This window comes from Mytilus trossulus, chromosome 5 (assembly GCF_036588685.1).
Source record: "Mytilus trossulus isolate FHL-02 chromosome 5, PNRI_Mtr1.1.1.hap1, whole genome shotgun sequence".
NCBI classification, from domain to species: domain Eukaryota; kingdom Metazoa; phylum Mollusca; class Bivalvia; order Mytilida; family Mytilidae; genus Mytilus; species Mytilus trossulus.
This window is the reverse complement of record NC_086377.1, coordinates 63,353,848-63,374,364: the sequence shown is the minus strand read 5'-3', so window position 1 is coordinate 63,374,364 and position 20,517 is coordinate 63,353,848. Positions and strand designations below refer to the sequence as shown.

The 20,517-nt window shown below is 30.3% G+C and overlaps 1 protein-coding gene across 2 annotated transcripts in view; it reads right to left on the bottom strand.

The window, feature by feature from the left end:
• Positions 1-2,530: 2,530 nt before the first annotated feature.
• LOC134719034 (centrosomal protein of 152 kDa-like) overlaps positions 2,531-20,517 on the bottom strand; it is a 43,159-nt gene continuing 25,172 nt past the window's right edge. The window contains exons 17-28 of one of the 2 annotated variants that reach the window (XM_063581963.1): positions 19,074-19,221; positions 17,874-18,214; positions 16,367-16,651; positions 15,636-15,734; positions 14,644-14,667; positions 12,612-12,848; positions 11,107-11,178; positions 9,420-10,565; positions 8,654-8,732; positions 8,048-8,198; positions 6,466-6,525; positions 2,531-4,794 (exon numbers count right to left, since the gene is read on the bottom strand). In XM_063581963.1, the coding sequence (XP_063438033.1) occupies positions 3,234-4,794; positions 6,466-6,525; positions 8,048-8,198; positions 8,654-8,732; positions 9,420-10,565; positions 11,107-11,178; positions 12,612-12,848; positions 14,644-14,667; positions 15,636-15,734; positions 16,367-16,651; positions 17,874-18,214; positions 19,074-19,221 (4,203 nt within the window). In that variant the 3' untranslated portion in view covers positions 2,531-3,233. The remainder of the gene's footprint in view (positions 4,795-6,465; positions 6,526-8,047; positions 8,199-8,653; positions 8,733-9,419; positions 10,566-11,106; positions 11,179-12,611; positions 12,849-14,643; positions 14,668-15,635; positions 15,735-16,366; positions 16,652-17,873; positions 18,215-19,073; positions 19,222-20,517) is intronic. The other variant, XM_063581962.1, reaches the window with a different exon arrangement.

Here is a 20,517-nt window from a genome sequence, read left to right as displayed (position 1 = left end):
CATATATCTTTCTTGCTCAAGATCTTTGCCTTTAACATTGCTGTTTTAAATTCTTTTATCAACATACTACAATGATATTCAAAATATTAAATAAAGCTAGATGACAGATCGACAAATAACAGTAGATTGTAGGTCTTGACAGAGTTTCTCTCAGACATCTCTGCCTACCAGTAGAGATTGACTATTGTTTGATAAATGGTTAGTGGCACTTATCTAGAGCATGATAGAGGATAGGCATCAAACCAATCAAGCTGTAACAATCTTGGTGCCTTCAAATTTGTTTAACACCGCCATATTCTGTATGTGCATGTCTCAAGTCAGGAGTCTGTAATTCATTCATTTGTTGCTGTGTAACATATTTGTTTTTCGTTCATTATTTAATACATAACAATTGGTCTTATTTTCTTGTTTGAATTGTTTTACATTTGTCATTACAGATCATTTTATAACTGATCGTGTGGTATGGGTTTGGTTCATTGATGAATGCTGTACTGTGACCTACAGTTGTTAATTTCTATGTTATTTGGTCTTTTGTTGAGAATTGTCTCATTAGCAATCATACCACATCTTCTTATTTTTTATTAGTAAAAAAATAACTATTCCTGATTAACTGCTGATGTTGGAAACAAAATGATAATGAATACCAATATCATCGTAATAGCTGTCCAGCATTCAAAGATCTGATTATAATTGGTCTTTTACAAATGTTAAATAAATACCAATTTATTAATATTTTTTATTTTTCTCTCATAAATATTTCGAGGTATAAATATTTACAAATAAATATTATAAATTAAAAACATAAAAATATATTTGATTCACAATTTAAAACACATTAACATAAAATAAAACAAAAACAATGAAAATTACAGATCTTTAAAAGTAAAATGCCGCTCTAAACTTATAGAATATAATTTTTTATGGATTTTTTTTCTTTTTAAGATAAAACAAATCAATTTACAATTAAAATGAAAGATGAAATGTTCCATGTTTGAAATTTGTAGAAGAAAAAGGAAAAAGGAAATTCAATTAAATTTTTTTAATAAGAAGAATAAAATAAGTTGGCAGAAAAATGAACCAAGAAAAACTTCCACAGAAATTAAAAGGAAAGTAATAAATATTGTTTTGAAAAAACAAATGTTATCATCTTGCGATGGTTATTTAAGAATTCCAAAGCATCTCATGATTATTCAATATCTACTATTTGAAAAGTTAAATAAGATTATGATAGTTACATAAGTGAAATGTGCATAAAACAAGTGCATGTATAAATGTTCGTATAACAAGTGAATGAGATTAGTATCCTATTAAACATGTATGATCAGGGCGAAAAACGAAATGAAGCTACCAAAGTCAACAGGACTCTAGGGTCATTCTTCCTTGTCAGTCGTGCAAATGATGATTGATATGAAATTGCACTTGAACTCAAGTTTACAAAATTTGCTTTTATAAAAAATCTTGACTTTAAAACAAATTTAATTCTAAAATGTTATTCCAAGATAAATTACCTGTTTTAACACTTTCCTCTTTTACTAAAATACAAAAAAAATAGAATCAGTTTTAGCGGTGGTGTTTTAAAAGAGGATTGTCTTTCCAGAAAATTAATATATCAATGGGAACTTTTCAAATGTATTTTGTGTCCTTAAATGTGCACACTTTCAATTATGTATTAAACACAACACCCTAAACCATCCTTTACATGACTTTGGTAGCAATATAAATGATCATTATGTTATGAGGTGATTTTTTAAGATAATTGTATTTTTTTTCTTATTTTTCCAATAAAACACAAATACCAAAATCAGAGATTCCTAAATATCAAACAAATAATTGTGACAAAAAGATATGAAAAAAAGTAAAGAAAATAATGAAAAATTTAATTTTTAAGGTAATAATAACTTTTTTCTTAGAGGTAAATTAGTAGTACTGAGTTTCAATAATATCTTATTAATCCAATAAAATAAAATATATTTAATGTTTTTTTATGAACTGAATTCATGATGGAATCATGTAATTATTAGAATGTGATCTGAATCATTATTAGAATGTGATCTGAATCAGAAAATAAAAAAACAATATAATGGACGGATAAAACTATTAACATTGCATGATCATAAAGACATGAAAGAAATAATAAAATATGTCCATTTAAATGCATAATTTTACAATATCTGCAATATCTACAACTACATGTTTGTCTTAATTCAGTTTCAAAACTGCAGAAATACCTGCAAATCCTTTCCTTTTAAGAATAAAAATTAATGCTACCAGCAAAGACACATGAGCAAGAAAAATAACATCTGAAATAATATATAGAAACCTTCCGAAAATAATTTTTGGCTAGGAGATTGATGTTTCATTTTTCTCTTCAGCTGAATAAGAAATAAGACATTGGATGTAAATTAAAAAAAATTAAAAAAATTAACATTCATTTGAATAATTTAATTTCCATCAAATTTCTTGTACTTTAAACTGATATTAAATTAGAGTTAATTTAACTTATTTTTTTTCAGGAGAAGAAGCTTATTGTATACTGGTATAAAAAAAATCTTAAATAAACTTAAATCCATTCATGTGAGTATAAAATGAAAAAAGAAATAAAAGAAATTTGTCCATGATGACAGTTTTTAACACAAGAAGATTTATCTGTTTTTACAGAATTTGAATAAAATATTTTGACTGAACATAAGTTGTAGATATAACAGAAGTTTTTATAACTACATTAATATATTTGTACTGGCATTACATAATAAAAACAAGCATTCAATACTTTAGCAGCATCTACAGTCCTATGGAAGCCTCAAACATATTAAACAGACTGGTTCAAACAGGAGTTATCTTCCTTAGTTTAGTCACCCAAGAGTTTTCTTAGTACGTTTACATAAGAATTACCCATTTTTCACATAATTTTAATTTTCTATCACAGATATTTGTTAACTTGGACACACAATTTCGTTGACTGATTAGAAGAACAATACTACATAAATTTAATTTCACAGAAAAATATTTCAGAACAAAAAGAGGTTGGTGTAAAATCATTAATTTTGTGGTTTCTGAGTTAAAATGTTGACATACTTTAAGTGAATTCTTGAATCAAAATTACATTTCTAAATTAATCTAAGAAACACATTCCTTTAAATAAAATTTGACAAGGAATAGCCTTAATAATAAAATGTGAATGTTTATGGTTTTCAAATATGTGGTCCAAGTTCAAAATGGCAATAATACTAAAACTAAACAACACCAGAAAATTGTTCTACTAGATTCCTAACTGGTTTTGTCTTTGTTCCCCCGTGATATCTGTTAAAATCTCTGTTGACTCTTTCCTGGCTGGACATATTTTCCTCTCTCTCTAAACTCAATGGCGCTATCTTCCTCCTCAGTCTAGGGGTTCCCATCGGGGATTCCCCTGCATCATGGGCTAATTTTTCAGGGGAGGGATTAAATTTTCTTGGTGACCTTTCCAGACCAAGATGATGGAGTCCAATGTCTACACTCAATGCCTTTTGATTTCTGAAGGCAGTATTGTTTATTGGATAAGATCTCAAGTCTTCTTGGGATATGCTGCTATTTTTAGCTGGTGAGGTAGCGACAGGGGTTTTCCCCAGGGCATCTCTCAAGGACGTGTATTTATAACTACCAAGGCCAGATTCTCTCAATGAAAATGGCTGTTCGAATCCAAAACCTAACTCTGGTTGTGAACGAGCCTTGAACAGTGAACTTTGTTGGTGACTTATTGATGGAGTTGTGTCCCTTGGTGACAAATAATCACGAGGAGTACGGTTTGATGTAAATACAGGCTGAACTTCTGGTGAAGACTTTTTACTTGTCTGATTTGGGCGAGGATCAAGTGCAGAGAATTTTTCTTCTGCATCATTCTGTGCTTCCAATGAAGACAAATATTCTCTGGAAGCAGGGTCACCGGAATGAACGGAATCAAAATGCTGAAGGTTGTTCGTACGAGAACTATGACCGTTTTCATGTCTTGATAGATTTTTACTTAAATCCTTTGTAGGGGTGAAATGTACATTTTTGGAACTTTTTCTAGCTGTGGAACTTGGTTCATGTCTTGAAGACTTTCTTTCATGTCGATCTACTCTCGACGGATCTTCATGTCGACTTCTTCGCGATGACCCACTTGTTGACCTCTTTTCATTATTCTCATTCATAACATACACATTTTCCTTCCCTTCATTTCTTCGTGAACTACTGTAAACATTTTCTTTCCCTTCATTTCTGTGTGAAGAACTACTATATACATTATCCTTCCCTTCACTTCTTTGGGAAGAACTACTAACAGGTCGATCATAATCGCTTTCACTCCTTCGTGAAGAACTACTTGTTGGTCTATGTTCATAACTTTCTTTGTCCGTATCACTTTCTACAATGCCACTTCTAGACAACTTCTCTTGGACACTGTACAACACATCTCTAGGTGACGACTGACTAGTTAGCTCCCTTGGGGACTTCCTTCCAAGATTTGTCTCCCTTTGGTTTCTATCTCGCACAGTAATATTAGCTTCAGCAGGGGAATGGTCACCAGATTTAATATTGGATAAAATGTTAGGTTTGAATTTGAAGCCGTTTTCTTTCTCATCATCAATGTTTATGTCAGAAACCCTATAGCCTGAACCAACAGGAAAACGCTCACATGATCCTGCTATCGAGGAAGATCTTGGAGTTGGGGTATTTGTCCTTGAAATCTCATCTCTAGGTGTATGTGACCTTGAACTATTGACTGATATCATTTCCAAAGCTTGCTCTATGTCTGACAGCTTAGATTCAATGTTTGCACTGAAAGTAAACAAAAACAAATTAATCTAATTGCGAAAACAAAAATCACATTTCATAGGTCAACAAAAGCAGATTAACCTGCATTAAAACATTTTAATTAAATCAATAGTGTTATAACATTGATGTGTATTTTACACAGAATGCCTGAATAAAATCGATCACTTATATGAATTATCACGTGGAGTATATCTTTTTCATCTCCCCCTGGTGGGCAGTCACACTTCATTTAATTCAAATTTAAATTATTTAAAATGTTAATCAAAAGTTTAACTTGTGTTTGTGTATGTTAAGATCTCTTAATCAAAAAAGAAAATACAGTTGATACAATCATGAAATTTTTCTCATTCTATACCAATTCCAACAGTGGCCACATAAATTGGACAGCTCTAGTTTATATGTGCCAAAAACAGACTGCAATATTTTCATTCTTGATGCAAAGATTGCCTAAATGTTACCCTTCTGGCTTCATGTAACATAAAATCAATTTTGAAAAAATGATTCAGACCATTTTTGACATGCTCTTCAATCAATTCAAAGTAATATTTGTCTGTGTTTCTTTTTAAGTTTTATTAGAAAATTATTTTCTACTCTACTTAAACTTTCTTTTTTCCTATTAATATTTTTTTTTACTATGTGTCGATAATGTACAAGACAAGAAAAAAATATATCAAATAAAAGTGTTTTTCTCATGTACTCAAATCCTGTTGTATAGGCAGTGAAGAAGTGAAGTAATACTATCCTAGAAATAAATGCTGAAATACTGAGAAAAAAGTGAAAATAGTGTGATCACAACTAAAGCTGACAGCAACACAAAAACTAAACTGAAAATAAAGGGGGGTTCTGTTACATTTGAGCACACAGGTTCTGGTAAAAAAAAAATCTGTAAAGACCAGAACATGAAGAACAAAATATATCAAATATGGTTGAAAGTGTGTTTCAGTTTGTAAAGTGTTTTTATTAAGTACTCAAATCCTGTTGTATAGGCAGTGAAGAAGTGAAGTAATACTACCCTAGAAATAAATGCTGAAATACTGAGAAAAAAGTGACAATACTGTGATTACAACTAAAGCTGACAGCAACACAAAAACTAAACTGAAAATAAAGGGGGGTTCTGTTACATTTGAGCACACAGGTTCTGGTAAAAAATCTGTAAAGCAGGCATATATAACCATGTATTGTCAAAACTTTTTTTTATAAATATTTTATTTTCTTTCAAATATTTTTGAATCAGTTAAGATAATTGTTCAAATACTTACAGGAAAATTTGACAATTTCTAACTAATTTAGAAAATTGTGTTCAGTTTCCATGAAAAACGTCAAACTGAAAACTTCTAATTAGTTGTTTTTTTGTTGTTTATTAAATCTTACTTTATTGAATGCCAGAGATAATATCAATTCAAAAATATTCTTGTGTAAAGATTTTTTCCTAAGGCATAACATTACATTGCACAAACATCATTTTAAAATTATTATTAATCAGTTAAGGATTTTACAATCTTTCAAAAACAATTGACTGGCCTTTAAATAAAATCATATACCACTTATCAAATTAATGATACGGAAAAAAAAAGTATACATGGTTATAATATATGCAAGGTGAAAGGTAAAAAGGGGGAGTGGCAAATCAAATCAAAATAATGAGTGACACGACACACTGGTTGTGATTTATACCGGTACTCTTCAACTGTTATGTATTTAGTTTTCCCATCCTCTGATATTCCATTTAATAAACTGTAATGGTCATATAAAATGTTAATCATGATTATGTTCATTGAATACTATCAATTTTATCATGATTATATTACTCAATGCTATAACACTCATGTGTTCATCAAGGTTCAAATTGTATCCTGATTATCATGATTAAGTACATTATATGCTATAGAGACTATGTTTTATCGTGAATAGGTTCACTAAAAACTGTTAAGTTTATCATGATTATGTTCAATGAATCGCAACAAGAGTAATGCAATTTGAACAATAATTTCTTAGTGCATTTCTTTTGGTGATTATCTCAAATAAAATAGTTTGGTGTCCTGTTTTGCTTTATATCAAATTATTTGTAATTATTTTGTACATAATTGAGGCAATTACATTTTTTTTTAGTTTGAATTGTCATTTCAAGGTCTTTTATAGCTTGCTGCAAAGTATATTGTTTGACATTTGCTCATTGTTGAAGTTCAGTACTGTGTCCTATAGCTGCTTATAGCTGCTTATTGCTACGTTATTTGGTTTCTAGTGGTTAGTTGTCTCATCTGTAATCATACCACATCTTCTTATTTTCATAAATAAATCCAGTTTCTTACGGCAACCCTTTATTTGCCCCAAATATAATCTTTTTTTGATAATTTGTGTTCCTTCTATTCACAAATGTTAACTTTGGAAAGGTAGATCACACAAGGTAAAGTCAATACACAAAAGATTTACCGTTGTCAGGAATGTTTAATGGGTATTCAAATAACAAACTTTGAACTGAATTTGAATTGAAAATCAATTGGTTTTAAAATTAATGTAATGACTGAATTGGACTGTAATATAATGGTTGAAATTAATGAAATTTAATGGTTAAACTAATACATGTAATGATTAAATTAATGTAATTCAATGGTTAAATTAATGTAATGCATTTGTTAAATGTAAATGTATGAGGACGATAAGAGGCTGAACATCAAAGGTGGAATGGATAAGAGGTTCACAATGTTTACCCCTTCCAAATACCTTCTAATCCAGAGACACATTAAACGCACTGTTTCTGATTAATAAATGATAAAAAAAATTGTAATGAATTGCATATATATAATTATATACAATGTGCTATTGAATGATGCAAATATAAAATACCAGGTCAGACGAAATCCAACTTGAAATGAGCTGACAGTAGTTTTTCTATGAAATATATAGCAAAATTTGTAGGTTACGAATACTTATTGCATAAGGTATTGAACCACTAATTCCTGCCCGGACAGATAGAACATTGACGAAACAATTACTTTTTTAAGCAAATAAATTTGTTCAATCCAATTCAACACACTATCATTTAGTTTTATTTTCCTTCTGATCAATAGATTAAAATACTTTACATGGTAAACAATTTTAGTTGATTCATGATTATTTTTTTTTATATTTAATTTAGTTGTTTTATCTTACATACAAGTCGATCTATGAAAGTTAATATCCAACAAAATATTAGGATTCCAGATAGAATTCTATACTAAGCACACAATATTTCTATTGTACAAGAATCTAAACCTACCCAATAATCTCATTTTGTAAGACTTTCCTAACATTATCCATATAGATCTGTTTCAGTTGTTTTAGGGTAGCGTTTCTTTCCTTTAACATTTCACATCTAACTGTTTCTGCTGCCCTCATGTTGGTCTCAGTGATGTGTTTCATAACATCCTCTAAAAAAATACAAATATTTAAATTAGGAAACAGTTGTTAATGAAATTCGAAACTTCTAAATCTGATTTTCAATACTGACTAAAAATTTATATAACTGAATTGGGGTAGGCATTAGTTTATGATGTCCACCTTCATAACTCTTCATTGTTTTTTTTTGTTTGTTTTTTATTTTTGTATACATCCTGCTTCTTCATAAACTCGCCTACCTCACTGTTGTTGTATGTTAATATCTCACAGCAGCATACTACTGTTAACTGTATTTATTCACCCCTTATTTTATGGATTTTTTAATTTAATCATTCATTGCATGTTCACTTGTGTTAATATGTCTGATGAGTTAAGCTATTTCAATTGATACAGTATAGTATGTCTTTCTATGTTGTGATGTTACACTATTGTTTGGTGTAAGGGTGAAGGGGATCAGTGTGTATTTAATCAAATATCTTTATCTCACCTTTAATTTTGGTAACAGTATCTAAGTACTGGCCTCTGATCTGCATCACATTTTCTTCATCCAAATCCTCAGAATCAGTCTAAAATAAAATGAGTTGACAATCGAAATGAATATTTGTATTCAGATATCGCAGATCAAATTTATTCGTTCATTGTGTAATCATACGTTTTTTGATTGAGTTAAGTCTGCCAATTGATATTTTATCGTGTGTTTTTCTATGTTGTGATGTTATGCTATTCTTTCAGAAAAAGGGAGAAAAACCTATAATGGTTTACTTTTTAAATTGTTACTTGGATGGAGAGTTGTCTCATTGGCACTCACACCACATCTTCCTATATCTAATTACCAACAACCATCTCATATAAAATGCATATTATTTTAAGTGATGCTAAATAACTGTCATGTCAGCGAGTTTTCAACAATTAAAATGAATATAACAAACAGTATTGTATTATGGTCTCTGACACATAAAATATTCTTCCAAAATAATTTTTTACTAAAGAAATCAATTTGGTAAAGCATTTTTATCTTGTTGATGTATTAAAACAGATTGATTTTTTTTGTGTCGGGTAATCAGAACTTGACATGTTTTATTAACACCTGTCTACTGATGAAGTTTGTATGTTTGAATTTTTTAACTGTTTCATTGACAATTATACCACATCTTATAAACATTGCTCTCTAAAATGCCTATAGAAAATTCAACTGTGGTAACATGAATGTCTTATCAAAAGAATTTGTCATATTTTCTTAGAGAAACATTTACCTGTACTTCTGTTGAATTCAGACTCCTTTCTCTCAGATTTTTCACTTCATTATTAATCCTTGTATATTCTAACTGGAATTGCCTTTTCATGCTTTCCAAAGTTTTCTTATGGCTGTGTTGCATGTCTACCATTTTGGATTTCATCGTATCCATGGCGCTATTGTTTTCTGTTTCCAGACCCCTTTTGATTTTCTCCATTTCATTTCTATAGTAACGTTTAGTTTCATGATAAGCTTTTTCAGTCTTTCTCAATTTTTCGTTAACTTCATCCTGTTTTTGTTTTTGAGAAGCAAGATCCTTTTTGTATGCTGTCTCCAAGTTACGAATGTTGTCAACTAATTTCTCTTTCTCCGTGATAATGTTCAACAGTTCCGACCTACATTTTTCGTACTTTTCACCTTGATTTTTCCTCTGTTCTTCAACAGCCTCCTGCTCAAGTTTAATTTGTTCTGACGCCTGTCGTAAAGTTTCAACTTCCTGTTTCAGAGAATCTAGTTCTTTCATTTGGTCCGACTGACTCCGTAACTTTTCATTCAGTTCATTAATTGACTTTTTATAGTTTTCTGCAGCTTCTGCTGAATTCTGGGAAACTTCCTCTAAAGAAGATTTGACAAATTTATTTTCTTCTTTTAAAGTGTCAAGGTCATTTTTCAAATTCTTAATTTCTTCTGTATTTTTCTGATTTTCTTCCTTGAATCTAAGGCTATCAGCTTTAGCTTTTTGATTATCTAACTGAACTTTTTGATTTTCGAACTTGACCTTTTGATTTTCTCTCACGACCTTATCAACCTCTGACCTAAACTTTTCAGTGTCTGTTTTCAACATTTCATATTTTGAGAGCACCATTTTATTTTCTTCCTCTAAATCTTTGTTCCTCTTTTTCAACTTTTCAACATTGGGGTCCTGAAGTTTCAATTTATTTGACTCATGATCAAATTTCTGCCGTGCAGTATTAATCTCAGTCTCAAGCTTAGTCTGATAAGCTTTCTCAATTTCTGCAGTTAATTTTTCTATTTCATGAGACAAATGGCTGTCAGCTTTTTCCAACAATGCATCTCTTTCCTGTACTTCCTGTTCCAGATTGCTTTTCTCCTCCTCCCACTGCTTTCTCTGAGATTCCATGTTTCTTCTGAAGGAATCATTTGCCTGAAATTAGAAATGACTAGATTATGATTTGGATTAATAAAGTAGAAACGATGTGTAAGTTAGAATCCATATGAAACACTGACTTTAATTGTTGCCTTTATGCAACATTTTGCGTATAATTTCAAGGTACTTGCAAACAATGTATTAGGAGTATACCTGAATAGCTTATAGTTATATACTTTGACTAACTTTGTAGAAATGTTAGTATTTTAAAATCATCATCACCTTTTATAACTTTTAGAAATTTAGATATTAGTGTAGACTGTGTGGTATGGGCTTTGCTCATTGATGAAGGCCGTAAGGTTACCTATAGTTGTTTATGTTTGTGTCATTTTGGTCTTTTATGGATAGTTGTCTCATTGGCAATAATATCACATCTTCTTTTTTATATCTATTCATTGTTGACTATAGATGATGTGTAGATGTCTATTGGTTTGGGTTTTTATTAAATTGGGTTGCTGTCTAATTGGTGTCCAAACCCCAATTTCTATGACTGAAAGGCGTGAATTTATAAATTTGAAATTGAAAAACTCTAACATACAGTGTCATCTTCCTTCTGTAAGAGTTCTCTGTACTTCTGGATTTCTTCCTCATGGCTTTTCTTTAACTCATTCTGAAATTACAATCAAATGTTTCATACATTTGTATGGCGTTCATTATCACTGAACTAGTATATATTTGTTTAGGGGCCAGCTGAAGGACGCCTCCGGGTAAGGGAATTTCTCGCTTCATTGAAGACCTGTTGGTGACCTTCTACTGTTCTTTTTTTATTTGGTCGGGTTGTTGTCTCTTTGACACATTCCCCATTTCCATTCTCAATTTTTTTTAATATTGTTTTGAAATTGATGCGATCACTATAAGTAAGAAATATATCAAGTTGGCTTCATTTGAACATCTTGTGAGAAAATAGCATTTGCACTTGCTTTAAATAAAACATTATTAATAAATAAATCAAAAAATATTGAAAATTTTGCAGTTTTTCCATAAATTCAAATTGTTTAATGGCTATATCTATAAGTTTTTATAATATAAGATATTTTTTTTTTAATTGTTAAGCAAAGATTGAACAGTTAAATCATGGATTAAAGCCTGAAGTTGCCATATAGTATACTAAGGGAAAATACAGTATGACCTATGGTAGAAGTGGGGGCTTTATGTTTTCTGGTCTCTGTCATTCTTCTGTTAATAGGTTAATGTTTTTAAGGTACTGTAAATTTAGAAATTATTTTGAGTTTTTTTAATGTGAATACTGCGACTTGGTAAGTATTGAAATAGTAAGAACTAGCATTTTCGTTGTTTATCTATAATACTAAAATTACTAGGTCCAATTTGTCAGCCGTCATCATGTAAAAACGAAGAATCAAAGAATTCAACTTTATATATAACTAATATAGTACAAAGGTATAGATTAAAAATTACACCACTCCAGGCCCTTTTGTTTTCCACGTAATTAATATTGCCAATAATTAAGAAGTTCCTGGCCGAGTCCGATACCGATACCAATAGGATATTTACCTGTTACCTATTACCTTATCTGTACGTTCCGCATCTGACAGGCGCACCACCAAACGGTGTATTCAGGATAAATATGCATAATCACAGGGTAACGTTGACACTACTAAATTGTCAAATTGTTACCTATTGTAGTGTTTTAATCAGTAAGACTTTCTAAGATAACAATACGAATACTAAAAATCTGTACTGAAAATACGGCGCATATGTACAGTTTTCAATTTGTTAGCGGGCATGATGAAAACAGCAAATCAAAGAATTCAACTTTATTTATAATTTATATAGGACAATGCTGTTGATTAAAAAATACTCCATTCCAGGACCTTTTGTTTTCCAAATAATTAATATTACCTGATTACCAATAATTGATAAGTTCCAGTTCGACGAGTTCAAACAAAAAGATTTGAAAACAGAGAAAACTGTGTATCTTATAATCGGCATGACTTTATCAGAATACAAAACTAATACTGAAATAAGGCTTGCGCATAGTTATTTACTTTAATTCAGTTCTAGTATAAAGTTTAAGTATCTTACCACTTCTTTGAAGAATTTTTCTCTGGCCTGTTTCAAAGCCTCAGTCAATGTCTCATGGTTCTCCTTGACCAGTTTGTCATGTTGGTCTTGTAACTCTGATATCTCCAGTTCTAATTTCTTCTTAAACTCCGCCTCCTTCTGCTTAGTTACTGCCTCTTTCTCCGCCTTCCATTGCTCCTCCCTTTGTTTCAACTTGTCAATCAATTCACCATTCTCATCTTTCAAAGTTTCTATCTCCTAAAATTTCAAATCATATGATAATTTGTCAATTAAATAAAATCTAAACATTTCTTATATTTTTTTTTTTTTATCTTAAAGTTAAATAGTATTTGGAGAAAAGGGTTTTAATTTTAGATCTATAAAATATAAGAAGATTTGGTATAATTGTCAATATCTTTATGTCCAATTGCAGAACTTTGTATTTTTAATACCAATTTGTTACTATAAACACATAAGGAAGTGTTCCAGCAGGAGAATTAAATTACTTTTTCTGTGATCTTTATTTCACCCAGAGGTTGCTCATGGCAAGGTGGGTTTGACTCTGATCTTAATTGTGAAGCATTGCCAGATACCACCTTTCACCAGCAATAAAACTAGCTGCCATGAAATTGTTAAATGGGCTGAAATTTGAGATAAGCACTAACAACAATTCAATCATTTTTTCATTGGTGTACTGTCAACTATGCTTGAATACTGCTTTTTCAGTGTTGTGATGATGAATTCAATACTGCAATCAAGTACCTTACAGTCATAAAAATAAATCTAGTGGAATAAAAAATTTGCAATAACTCAAATAGAAAATGTACATTGGTTCTTATAATTATATAAGCTAAAAAAAAAAAGAAGTACTAAAAATATTAAACACTCTGTGGATTGAGTAACATAAACATGCTGCTAAATTACTGTGACTTATTGTGATAAATTAAAAATGTGAAAATCAGAATAGAAAAAGCTAAAAGGTATGGTCAACAAGGTCAAAGGTCAATATAATCAACTAAAGTTTAGCAAGCTTTTTTATCAAAGGTTTTCTATTTCATTTAAGTGTGTTTTCTTGAATTGTGTGTTGTGTCATCATAAAGGCTTGTCCCAGCAAAACAAATCATGCAGTTCATTTAAATAAAAATTTAATATTTTGATTTGTCGTTCATATCTTCTTTCTTTTGATTTTTTTATACCCTTTTTTAGGGTAAATATGGAGAAAACATAAATAAAAATTTAGCAAAAGAAAATTTAATAAAAAGCATCTAATTGAAACACAGAACACAAAATACTTACTCTTTTGTCATCTAAATACTTAGGAATCCAAAAAGGGAGATAATTAATGTTTTTCTTCCTCAAGTTTTTACTAGTGTAAGGGAGATAATTATACATTTCCTCTAGTTAATGTAATGGAGATATTTCCTATAGATCTCTGTCTGTCTTGTTTAGAGTTGTCTAGTATACGGGAGATAATTATATATATCTTCCAAGAACTTTGTCAAGTATAAGGGAGATAATTATGTATTTTCCAAGAGCTTAGTCCATTTCGTCTATTGCAAGGGAGATAATTATGTATTTTCCAAGAGCTTAGTCCATTTCGTCTATTGCAAGGGAGATAATCAAATTTCCTATGGGTCTTTTTCTAGTGTCAGGGAAATAACATATTCCTTATAAATAAAAGGCTATTTTTCAGGAGATAATTTACATTGTCTTGACAGAACGATTATTTGTAAGCTGGTGATTCTATGTTAGCTTGTATCAAAATTTAATGAAAACGGCCGGGCAACATTTTTCCTTTAAAAAGTATACATTTGATGTAAAAATCTTATTCATGTATTCCTATAATGTATGGTCCAGGCTGCCAGTACAATAATGAATTTGTTAAGAACATGTATTTAACACATTTAAAAGTACAAGAAAAGATAGAAATGTAGAAAGAAAGAAAAACACTACTTTTTTTGGTTCAGCATGTGTTAAAACTGTGTATGCTATTCACACAAAATTAATCATTACAAGTTATGACATGTGAAATGTTTATCTTATAACAACTTACACTCTGTTTAAGTTTTATCCTCTCCTTAAAAAAAGGTTTTGCATTAATATGAGGTGTGTGGTTCTTTTTGTGTGCTTTGCTTTTTCTTCTTTTTTTATTCCAAAGGAAAGATGGTCAAAACAATTCAAATGAAGTAAAAATATATATTTTTAATCAAAGTTGTACACCAGTTTCAGTGCATTATTTATATGGCGAATTCCATAGTTTAAATGTAATATTTTCAGCAACTATGCAATGATTAGATAATTATACAAATAGAAAAATATAATGAGATAATCTAGATGTATATATATTTTTCTACTTAAATAAATCATTTAAAATAAATTGTGCCAAGACTGAAGAATTAATTATTTTTGTGATAGTTACACGTGTTGTTTACCTCATATTTAAGATTATTCTAAAATATAAAATTTCCAAACTTAAATATAATAAATAATAATTATTTACCTCTTTTTAGGAATTTATTAGATGTGGAACCAAAATAAAACAAAATATTCAGAATTTTTATAATTCAAAGGGCATCAAAAATAAAATTTTACACAAAAATAAGTCTATGAAGTATTATTTTATGATTTTTGAGAAAATTGTAAAATAAGAAATAAAATTATAAGATCGATAAAAAAAAAACAAAAAAAACTGAAGAAGTGTGAAGAGAATGAAATCTCATAAATCAATTTAATGTAGCTCTTTTCGGTCACATCAAATGCAAATTTCTTTCATATTACTATGGTAACAAGTTCCCTAAATATCTGACATATTAAATGATCTAAACAAAACTAAGAAGCATTTAAAGATCTTTTCTGGAATAATATTTCATCTAATTCAATCTTATTTACTTATTTTCATGTTAAGCTAAGTCACATAATTTAAAAAAATAAAAAACACTACAAAATAAACGCCGAAAAAAAGCAGTAACCCTATAGTAGAATAATCAGACTGGAGTAGGCTGCCACCTGATAAAGTTAAACATGGAATTGTATCCCTTTAATTACCTCTTTTATAACAGACAGACTGAGTTCCTCACTAGCAGACCTTTCCTTTTGTTTTTCTTGTAACCATTCCTTTCTAGCCTCATCTATTGCTATGGAAACCTGAAAGAAAATAAACAAGATGTTATATGACAATAAAGTGAATAAAAATAAATAAGATTATTATGTCCACCAACATTATGGCAAGCAAATTTATTTTCACTACAGGGAGATAACTCTGTAAAATCAGCTAAACGTTTTAATTACGTCGCATTGTTGAGGGAATATTAAGCTTCTCAGTGATCAAAATTGGTGTTTGTCAAACTGCTATATAACCAGTGTATTTTTTCTGACAAAACTGTTGGTTCAAAATTTTTGAAATTTTTAAACTTTTATTAAAGGGTCAAAGTAAATACTTTGACAAACTTTAATGAAAATTAAACGAGCCAAATTAATTTTAGTGAAAGTGTTGGGTACCTGCTTAAAATTGCAAAGTTTGTTAAAATGAGAATTCAACCAAAATACTGTAAATACAGATTTTAATATTTGTTTATTTATTGGAATAATTTGACTGGGTAATAAATGATAGTTTTCCTAAAAACGCAATAATCTCTCATTTTTGTAAGTTTTGTTGAAGTGTTTCGGGTCATTAAATCTACTCTTCTGTGAATTTCTTTGTTTTTGTAGTTTAAAAGACATAAAAAATCAAAAAATGACAACTTCAATCTACAATGCTCTATTGCCCTCAAACTAACCTCAGCAGATATTCTTTCCTGAATCTGTTCCTCCATGGAATTCTTTATCTGCTCAACACTGTACTCATGCGAGTCCTCCCATTCCCTCCGAGCATGCTCTATAGCTTGCTTCAAATCCTTCTTCTGCTCCACCTCTCTCTGCTCAGCTGTCAGTTTATCCTTTTCCTCTCTTTCTCTTGTCTGTTTCTCCAGATTATTCTGCCATTTTGTTCTTTCTTCCTCTAGAAGTTCTTTTATTTCTATATCTTTTTTTCTGTTCCATTTTAGTTTCTCTTCATGAATTTTCTAAAAATGTTAAAGAAACATGTTATATATATATATGTAAAACTTTTCAAAAATTATTGTGTGCATTTATCACTGGTAATTTTATGAAGACATGATAAAAATGTAACATAAATCTGCTTATGTTAATATATTAGAATGTGAGTTTTCATTAACAAAAAGCAAGTAACAATTTTTTAACTGACATTTATCACTCATTTTGTAGCTTTTGCTTGTATCTATGTTTCTTGATCCTAGAATATTTCACATGTATATTTTTGATAATTTCTGTAATTATTTTGTACATTTATCAATGCAAAACACACACAATCAACAACAATGCAATCATCATCTATATATATAGATGTAGTTTAGTATACTGTAAATGCATAAATTGTTGGCTTTGCGTGTTCCTCATGTAAAGTTACTTTTGACAAAAGAAATTAATAATCCAGAAAAGTGTTTCAGATGCACAAGATTATTAACATTTTATTTACATTTATCATATTTTTAGTACAAAATACAGCTATTTTGTATATCTAATAAAGGTTGTTTTTCCAGTCTGTATACCTACCCTGTATCCCATACCCCGTATCGTATGGTAAAACCCTTATCGCATACCTTTTTTTTTTTGTTTTTTTTTTTACATAAAGTAAGTTTTTTTGGGTTTTTTTGCTTAAGAAAAAATTTCCTCAAAATAGGTCATTTTTTTTAATGACGTCATTGTTTGGTATGTAATGTCACGAACGTCAAGTTTTCATATTGAAGGTGACGTCACGAACGTCAACTTTTCATATTGTATGTGACGTCACGAACATCAAGTTTGCATATTTTTTGGCACACTAAATGCAACTATACAAAATACAAAACACTCAAATATATACAATAATAAACAAAATATTTTTTAAAACAGCAGCAGGCAAATGGTAAGGTAACCCAGGTGCTTTGTATAAGCAGTTATTTTAAGGCTTTGAAACAAGACAAAAGCAGAACTGAAGGTAACCCAGTGCTAATCTATAATGGATCAGAAAACAGTTCATATAATATAATACTCTTCTGTTGAAATATATGATAAAGCGTATAATACATGGCAAAATCCGTATCACATGCCGTATCACCCTCGACCAAGATCATCCCTCGGGCCTAAAGGCCCTTGGGCTGATATTGATGTCTCAGGATGATACGACATATGATAAGGATTTTGCCATGTATTATTCTCTATTTATCATTAATTATTTCCTTTTACCTGTAAAACATCAATTTCATTGTTCTCCTCCCAATCTGTCTTCTCCTTCTCCAGTCTAATCTCCAGATCCTTCTCCATCTTTAATTTCCATTTCTCCTCCTCCTTCTGTACTGCCACTTCTCTATCGACCTCGGCCCTGTTGGTAGCCCTCACTCTCTCTTTCTCTACAGCCTTCCTGACATCTGAATCTTTCTCGTTCTCCATCTCCTCTCTCACTTTCTTCAACTTCTTTTCAAATTCCGTCTCCATTACTATTTTGATATTCTCTTTTTCTTTGGTCAGTTTACTCTGAAGTTCCTTGTCAAATGAGGTCTGTCTTTCTTTTGTCCACTGTTCTTTTGCTGTAATTTAAAATCAAAATTTGAGATACGGTGGATTCATTTATTTTCATGGGTATCAATTTTCGTGGAATTTGCTGAAAACTTGCATATTCGTGGATATTTGATTTGATGGTTTTGTAGATCTCTGTATATAAAGCCTTTTGAAAATAGGATATTCGTTGAACAATTGAATTCATGGTTCACCTGTACCCAAGAAAATAGATATCCAAGGAATAATAATGGATCCACAGTATATCAAATTTGCTGAACAATTCACTTGAATATGTCATAAAAGAATTTTTCAGTTACAAAGGGGTCTTTAGAACAGTATCAATTGTGGGTTCATCATGATGACAACAATTATGCAGCTTAAAAAGCAACAACTATGTCTTCCCTTCCAAGACTTTAGCACCAAAATAAAGAGCCCTTTTTTAATCATCTAATTTTAGGAATCTGATGTACAGTGGTTGTTGTTTGTTTATGTAATTTATATGTGTTTCTCGTTTTTTATATAGATTTGACCTTTGATTTTTCCATGTTGAAGGCCGTACATTGACCTATAATGGTTTACTTTTATAAATTGTTATTTGGATGGAGAGTTGTTTCATTGGCACTCATACCACATCTTCCTATATCTATAAATCACTAATTTTCATTGTTAACTGCTCTCTCACTGACAAAATATATCCCATACAGAAGATTTTTTTTTGTGAGTACCATTTTTTATGATAAACTTACAATGTTACATGCTGGTTCATATTTGTTTTCATGATTTTGCCGAAGTTTGCATAGAAGTTCATAGAAAATTTGTCATTCAATGAACGTTTCATTTTGAAATCGCGGAAAAATGGCATCCAACAAATAATAAACCTAACTATACCTTCTGTCACACGAATGTCAACTTCTGTTTCGAGAGCTGTTTCCAGTTTAGATTGCCACTCAGATTCGGCGAGTTTCACAGCATTTTCTACAGCTGTCTGTTTGGCAACTTTCTGTTCTTCAAACCATTTTACTTTGGCCATAGCAATCTAAAATCAAGATATCAAAATAAAGAAAGCATGGTTTTAATAAAAATCAAAATAGATGTATTGATACACATACACCTGTTTGTAATTCAAATTATGGTCAAAAAGAAAGTAGTAAGATCTGAAAAGTGCTCACGCATTACAACTTGCCACTGCCAAGCTGATGACAAATTAAAAATTTGTTCTGTTCAGCAGTTTTTAAGAAACTTATCAATGTCAAGCATTTCATTAAGGTAGCACAATGATTTTTCATCCCCATTCGGACATCTTTAAACTGATGTAATTCCACTCATCTTTCTTTAAATCTTATAAATGAGGTACCAAAAGAAAGAAGATTTATCTTTTAAATATAATTAATTGTTATGTAATATTAGTTGCTACATTGTGATGTCCATACTTGAATGAATTTAGCTTCTTTGTTATTCATAGCATCCCAAAATATTTCATAGATTCTTGCACACAACACAGTTTGACCACTAAAATCATGTCTCCGGTAAGAACCCTGACAATCCTAGTCAATTTAAATTGGAGTCAAGGGCAACTTCAAGTTGCAAGATTTAAACTCAGATCCTCGCTCAGTATTGGATAAAAGAACGGAAAGAAGAACCAACGAGACCAATGCAATAGATCCCCTTAACATGTTTAACACCGCCACATTATTTATGTTTGTGCCTGTCCCAAGTCAGGAGCCTGTTATTCAGTGGTTGTCGTTTGTTTATGTGTTACATATTTGTTTTTCGTTCATTTTTTACATAAATGAGGCCGTTAGTTTTCTCGTTTGAATTGTTTTACATTGTCTTATCGGGGCCTTTTATAGCTGACTATGCGGTATGGGCTTTGCTCATTGTTGAAGGCCATACGGTGACCTATAGTTGTTAATGTTTGTGTCATTTTGGTCTTTTGTGGATAGTTGTCTCATTGGCAATCATACCATATCTTCTTTTTTATATCCACTCCTAGATTTTCAGACATCAAATAATTGCTAACATGAGAGAAATAAATAGAGGTGCCATTATAAAGCAGCATTTATACATACACCTTTTTATTTATTTAACCTTAAAAATTGTATTCTTTTATAATTACCCAATCAGACAAGATAATAACACTATTTAAATACCCAAATTATGGCTTTTATTTTTACCTGCTATGTCCAATTTAAATGCATTTAAATCCATATTCACAATTAAATTCAACACTGAGTAAAATTCCCTTATCTTTTTTGTAAGAAATTTACAATACCCTTGTGTTTTACAAACTGAAATATTTTAAAATTTTGTACACAAATTTTTCACCCTGGCT